The sequence below is a fragment of the Brachionichthys hirsutus genome, chromosome 8, assembly GCF_040956055.1.
Source record: "Brachionichthys hirsutus isolate HB-005 chromosome 8, CSIRO-AGI_Bhir_v1, whole genome shotgun sequence".
Taxonomy (NCBI): Eukaryota; Metazoa; Chordata; class Actinopteri; order Lophiiformes; family Brachionichthyidae; genus Brachionichthys; species Brachionichthys hirsutus.
In genome coordinates, this window is record NC_090904.1 from 6,703,147 (window position 1) to 6,710,683 (window position 7,537).

At 41.2% G+C, this 7,537-nt stretch overlaps 1 protein-coding gene across 1 annotated transcript; it reads left to right on the plus strand.

Moving 5' to 3' along the window:
• The first annotated feature begins 504 nt into the window (after positions 1 to 504).
• si:ch211-213o11.11 (probable G-protein coupled receptor) lies at positions 505 to 1,782 on the plus strand. The gene has a single exon (XM_068742875.1). It carries the CDS (start codon positions 505 to 507, stop codon positions 1,780 to 1,782), a length of 1,278 nt encoding a protein of 425 aa, XP_068598976.1.
• Positions 1,783 to 7,537: the final 5,755 nt, after the last annotated feature.

Sequence of the window (7,537 nt, forward strand, 5' to 3'; positions counted from 1 at the left end):
TCACACAAATGTGATTAGACATTGATTAACAATGCCAACAACTCTTCTTATATCTATTTGATATTAATCACTTTTAGAGGAGAAATTCAAAAATAATCAGTTTACTTGTTCGAATTTAGTCATTGTGAAAAAATCAGAATGTTTTGTAGGGCCATGGACGAGCATCAACCAAGGTGTACCCCAGCCTGCATTTATAAGTAGAAGGTACATACTTTGTAGGATGGAGATCTTTTGCTTTATTGGAAATCAAAATCCTAGAAGCATAGTACTAAATTGTCTAAGACCTACTTTCTTTTTTAAATGGTACTCAACGCGTTTTGACTTGCTTGCATTCAGCAGATGGACACAAATATGTATTTACCACCAATGACATGTCAATCTTTTAATGGCCTTTACTGTCTCCATCACAGGAGCATTTGATTGGACGACTGAAGGATCATTCATTGTGATTACTGAACGATGGGAGAGTTGGCAGTCCGTACTTTGAGACAATCACGATGAATCATGGAGGGTAACAGCTCATTGTCGACCACTGAGTACAATGAGAGCATCGCCATTTGGGCCCCGACGTCTTCGGCTCCCAGCAGGCCGCTGGGGTCCCTTCCCAACTCGCAGGCACGCTTCAAGGACTTGACAGGAATATTTCTAATGGTGACGCTCAATGTTTTGGCACTTCTGGCCAACACTGCCGTTCTGGTTGTCGTCATGAAAGCCCCTCATCTCAGGAAATTTGCCTTTGTGTTCCACCTGTGTGCGGTGGACCTGCTGTGTGCCATCTTGCTTATGCCGCTGGGGATTGTCTCCAGCTCCCCGTACTTTGCTGGAGTGGCGTTCACCATGCTGGAGTGCCAGGTGTATGTCTTCCTCAACGTGTTTCTCATAGCTGCCACCATCTTCACCATCACAGCCATCAGCGTGGAGCGCTACTACTACATTGTGCACCCGATGCGCTACGAGGTCAAGATGACGCTGAGGCTGACCTCGACGGTCATCGTCATGGTGTGGGTGGCCTCTGCCGTGCTGGGACTTCCCACTGTGTTTGGTTGGCCATCCTATGGCAGCCCCAGCTCCATCAGCACTGCACACTGCTCGCTGAACTGGAGCAACAGCGATCGCAGGCAGGTCTTCTCTGTGCTGTTCAGTGTCGCCTGTTTCTTCCTGCCTGCCATTGTGATTTTTGCTGTTTACTGCAACGTGTACAAGGTTGCCCGTGTGGCTGCCCGCCAACACGGACCTCTGCCCTCGTGGACAAACAGCCAGCCGAAGCATCGCTCTCACTCAATAAACAGCCAGACCACCATCATCACAACCCGCAATGCGCCACGCAGGATCCTGCGGGAGCGTTCCTTCAGCGGAGGCAAAGCCGCTGTCACTCTGGTGGTTATTGTTGGACAGTTTCTGATCTGCTGGCTGCCTTACTTTGCCTTCTATCTCCACCTGACACTAGACACAACAGCCAATATACCGGATGACTTGGAGGAGACAGTTACTTGGCTTGCTTATTCTTCCTTTGCAATTAATCCGTTTTTTTATGGACTCCTTAATCGGCAGATCAGGAAGGAACTTTGTAAGCTGAGGCGCTGCTACTCAGCCCGGCCGGTAGAGTTGGGAATCTCCAGCCATGAGGGCTCAGGCCATGAGAACTTTTTGCAGTTCCTCCATAGGACCAGTTGCACAATAGAAACCCGTGCAAGCTTCGCGACATCCAGTCCTAGAAGTACTTTGGATCAAACTGGGCAGACGGGTTTCAGGATACCAGGACAGATGCCAGAAGACTATTAGAGCTTTGAGATTAAAGATGTATACATTTGTTACTGACTGTTCGCAGTGCCACCTGCAAACTGCATTTACACAGTAAACCCTAAGATAGAACTTCAAGAAATGAGCATGAGTGCTTTTGTTTATGCTGTTTCCATTCATGTTAAGACTATAAATTGAAATAATACTGGAATGAAAAGCTAGTATTTGCAGCTAGTATTTGATCCCCACACGCAGCGTGTGTGCAAACTTTTAGACTTGCGGGGCACAATGGGTTCTAAAATTTGATAGAGGGGCCGGGCCAGGAGCCGATGGATGGAGTGTTTGTGTGAACTAATATAAATGACATGTAAAAGCCATGACATGAATGGATTTGGCATTTTACAGGTAGCATTACAGGGAAGGGGTAAAATGAACAAGGTTTAATTATAATAAAATTTAATTTAATGAGATAATTTGGCGGGCCAGATAAAAAAAGCCCAACGAGGCCGTATATGGCCCGCGGGCCTCAGTTTGCCCATCCCTGCTGGAGGGTGTGAAGCTCCATGACTGACACGACTTGTCTTAGACTTCAATACGGCAGCAATGTTCTTTATACACGCTATATTTATTTGTTATATTTATGCTACAATAATTTATGTTAACTTTATTTATTATTATGTAACAAACCCATTGCATTTAGTTAAAAATGTGTCATTTGATTTGTCAATAAATGTCAATCTCTGGTTATTTTTATCCTTTTATGTAGATCATTGTAAGTGAGCATGTATTACGTGTTTATCCAGCTCTGGGCAGGAGAGTTCAGGAAACTCATGGCTGATCAGTAATAATATTGCTGCATCTTATAGCAGAAAATAATTTGTGGCTTCCTGTTTATTAATAACCTTTAATCCTACAGGGACAGCGCGTATTAGTGAGGAGATCACATGAAAGCTCTTGATCAACAGACAGCGCCCTCATTAATATTCCGTCACATAGCAATCCCTAGAACGCACGCTTTGAGTCACTTCGGAGAAGTGTATCAGATTAAAGATGTTCAAAAGTCAAACTTAAATTCTCCCTGATCTTTAAAATTATTTCTGCTGGTGCCCGTTTCACGTGTGTTTGACGTGTCGTGGAGACCAGCTTTGGCTCGCTGGGTCCTGACCTCCATGTTGTCTGTGTGCTCGATGTGCCTAAAACTGAGCCCAGTTGACACACGATTATATAAGGAGAAAATACCGTTTCATAACAGTTGAAGAGGTTATCGCTAATATCCCCTTAATTTCTCTATCCTGGCAGATTAACAACAAAGACTTTAATTTCCCTGCATTCACATATGACTTGTCGTATACTGAGCGCAAAAATATGGATTCATCATGTTAAACTAGGATAATAATGGTCGGTCAACGGCGACGACGGATTATAAATGTGTCTGTGGTGAGCGTTTTGATGGAATACGCAGCTGTCCCGCAAAGATTAGATTTAAGGGATTGACACCGGATGGAAAAGCTGCAACATGGTGAAAAATCATGGGGGCTAAGTTTTCACTAACACTGTATACAACGCTCGGAAACATAAACACAAAGGATTAAGCAGATACAAGTATAACTACACACACACATACACGCACACACACACACACAGTTTCAAAATGAAATCCAAGAACATGATAATTAATTTACAGTATCTACATTTACATTTGTTGAAAAGAAGCTAATAATACCATCCCGGGTAAGGATATATTAAAGTCCGGGGTGTGCCGTAATCAGCTGGGATAGGCTCCAACAACACTCGGAAAATGGATGGATGGATGAAAAAGGATGAGAACAATTCGGTTCCTCGAGCTGACGGCCTTTTTCAAAGCCGCACAGTGTCATGAATATTTAGACCTGAGCAGTCGTCTCAAGTTGCAAATGAAAATGAAGGACCTTCAAGCTCAGCGGCGGCTTTTATGAAATGGAGACAAGCTCATTAACAGTGCATCACTCTTGCACTTCATCTTCCTTGCATAGCAAACACAAGCAAGCTCTATTGTGCGGCTGCATGTACAAATCTATGATTTGTGTCTGTTTCTTGTGTCGTATGATGAGCGTCTCTGTTTTTGGAGAGGCAGTGACCCCGTTGTGTCTGGTGTCTCTCACATCCCCACAAGCTCCATAATATATATCATAATTATTCTTTCATTAGTGAATGATCAATGTAAAATAGTCGCGCTTTCGTTACACCTTTAAAATGGGCCCTTTGTATCAGGAGCAGGTACGTGGACTACGTCATGTTGCATCACCATGTTTTTACTGTGACCCGGAATAGACAAACTAAACAATGACCCGAGAGAAGGCCTCTGTTTCTGTGTTACCGCAGAACTGTGTGTTCTTCTTGGAAAGAGGTTTAAAGGCCCACAGCCTGAATGAGAAATGTTTTGTATTACAATCCACTGAAAGAAGCGTTTTAACCCTTTAAAGCCTCAACCATGTAATAATTGCCAGAAAAGTTAAATATTTGGAAAACAAGGTTTTAAGGAAACCTTCTGACAATATATGTATACATTTGTATGTGCTTTAATTTGTATAATTTTTGTTCAATTTGGATTTTCTTTTTTTCACTTGGCTGTTGAGGATTTATTCAAATTTGAAGGCTAACTGAACCAGCATGGCTACTACCACAGCATCATTTATTATTGATAGGAAAATGAGCCCAAACCCACCTCCAAGGCTGTGGAAGATGCTGCGTCACATGACCTGGCCTCCACCGTCACCTGACCTAAAACCAATCAAGATGGTTTGGGATGAGATGGACCGCAGACTGAAGGAAAAAGGAGCAACAGCTGCTCAGCTCCGCTGGGACAACAAGACTGCTGGAAAACCATTTCAGGTGACGTGAAGCTCATTGAGAAAATGACAAGCGCGTAAAGCAGTAATCAAAGCAAAAAGAAGAAATGTAAAATGTAAAAATGTAAAATGTGTTTTGAGTAGGCAACAGTGGTAACCACGATGCTACAATAATTTATATTTTGTTGGATGTCTGTAGTATATAACCTTTAGCCTAGGATGATATTTTTGGATCATTGTTCCTCTCCAGGGAAAATGTGAAATCTCTGAAACACGGGATGGTAGAGTCCTTTTATTGAATTAATTAGATCTCAATCAATCTTGTATGCATTCATACTAGGCTTGATTCAGTTACAGCTGATTCATCTTGTGATGCTAGTGTTTGAGATAAATGAGATGAATGTGTTTCTCCCACAAAACAGTGAATTTTTGAATGTGCTGAACTTGATTTAATAAATAAACAGTGTGATCAGTACTGTAAACAGCTGGACCGACTGGTGCTCAGCAGAGACACTGTCTGACATTCACTAATCTGCTGCTCAGAACAGAGATGGAGGTGGATGGCGTAAAATATAATCAGCAAATTAGTCAGACAGAAATTTTCTCCACTTTCTTTTTCTTTCGGCTTCTCCAGTCAGGCGTCGCCACAGCAAGCCAACCTCTTCATTTTCTCCACTTTATGACATGGATAAGATCTATGTGTCTAAACTAGGTGTATATGATATACTGTCATTAATATTATATAGCAAATATTTTGTTTGTGCACGTGTATTTTGTCTTAAAATATAGGCCGACAGTCAAATCTGTTTACGTATTCAGCTCCTTAATTGGAATGAACAATTTTCCCCCCAAACTTCAATGAGTTTTATTTTGTCACATGAGATGATGTTCTATATTTCAGTACACCAATCAATATTTAGCGAAAATGCTTAAGTCTGATTGACTTAAGTCAGGTGTGAATTACTACTATTTAAAGGCCTTTAAAACAAAATCATTTTTAAAATAATCACATATTTGTGATAACAATGCAATTTGTATTGATCTTACAAGGAAATGAAAGCAATGAAAAAACTAAAAAGAGTGTTTCACAAAAAATGATGTCCCTTTGCTTTAATGTTCAGATTATTTTCCACCAGTGAGGTCGAGAGAATTTCAGAACAGAAAAGCAACTACTGCAGAAAAATCAATAATTTACCTTTTACACACACACACACACCCACACACCTACACACACACAGGCCGCTGACCTTACCTGTGCAACCACGGACACAAACAAACCCCATCTGGCAAGGTATGTACCATTAGCATACCGCTGTCTCCGGCTCAGATGCAGGAAACTCTCTGCCATCAATACACTTTGTTTTCTCTCGCTATCTTCACCCAGCAGTCAGAAATGGTCCCTACCATGGAAACTGTGCAGCGCTGATCATAGAGGAGCTACTTCTTTGTCTGGGACACAGAAGTAGTTTGATGGGTGTAGCAATTTTTATTAGGAATCCTTTCCATTTTATTTGCTGGTATAGTTTCTTGCGCAGGTCAAACAATACATTATACACCCTTAATTACAGGAATTTCACTTTTACTTTAGTTTTGCAAATTGCTAAAACTAAAATGAGTACCGGTAGGATGAGGTGAGGCTTTTGTCCTTTTTGTATGTTTCTATAATATCATATTGCCAACGACTTTAATGGGTCACTATTTAATTAAATATGTTACAGGGATGCTGTGATGAAGGCTGCGTAAATAAGAATCTGATATGTTCCATAGCTGTGGATCTATAGATGACTTATTAATAGCAAAGCGGATGGCTGGTTAATCAGAAGTGGTTTTATTGCCATTGTCAGTGAGGGTTCACAGACTAGGAACGTTGCTCGGTGAAGTCGTGCTACATCTAACATTAAGGACAAAATACAAAGACCATACAGGTACAGACATCAACAGCAGCCGGAGTGGTTACACAGATGCGTACTAGCAGCAGTAAACTATCGTCATCACGCAGTGCAAATGGATCCTAAAGTCAACAGGGTTGAAAGTGTTTTTCTTAAAAGCGTGTTGTGAAATATTTTTTTACACCCGAGTTCAGGGATCCAATAAATATCCTCATGCGGTCCCTTCCTAGAAAAGGATCTGAGCAAAATACAGTATGTCCTGTTGCTTTTTTTTTTTTAACTGATGCTGCTGATGAACTGGAGACATGAATATTAAAAAAACAGAACAAAAAAAAACACATTTTTGTTGTCAATGATTTTACATTACATGTGGGTGATATCTCTGGAAACTGAATATGTAATAAGACATGAAGTTATAAAGGTTCAGTCATACAATGACTGGTACATTAAGTAAACACGATGTGTAACTTTGCCATGTTTAACTTCCACTCCTGGTTGTTTGATTTGCGCGCTACGTGACATTTATTATTCCATTAAGGTTTAAAGTAGGCATTATTTAAAATGGCCTGTGTGCTTTAAGCTATTTGTGGAGAAATCCGGTGAAACAATCCCAATCCCATTAGGGAGATTAGATTATCTGATGCTTTTAAATGAATCTTACATTGCATATAAGCACTGTTTTTGGTCAGGGCAATGCATAACAGCATACAGACCAGAGCGAGGCACTGTTGTCTTGAAAGTCCTCATCCTCTGACTCAAGAAGGTTTTTATCTATTTAAAAAAGGACATGAAGTCCTAGAACCATGAAGTATCATTTTTGATTCTGGGAGAGGGAACATTACATACACTTTGTCATAATGCTTGCTGTGTCATTCTGGCTCAGTACCTGTATAATTACACCCCACTGGGGTAGATCAGAGCCTACAGACTTATTTCCATGCCCAAAACTATTTATATCCCCCAACAGTTCCACCCTATCCCAACACAGCACAGGAAAATGATCTTCACTAGAAAGGCCATCTGCAAATACCACCCAGGGCACTGTAACATTCCAAATATATCCTCAGGGTGCAGCCGGCA

Bases quoted from the DNA above. Each gene is read 5' to 3' on its own strand.
- si:ch211-213o11.11 (XM_068742875.1), top strand. From the start codon at position 505: ATGGAGGGTAACAGCTCATTGTCGACCACTGAGTACAATGAGAGCATC.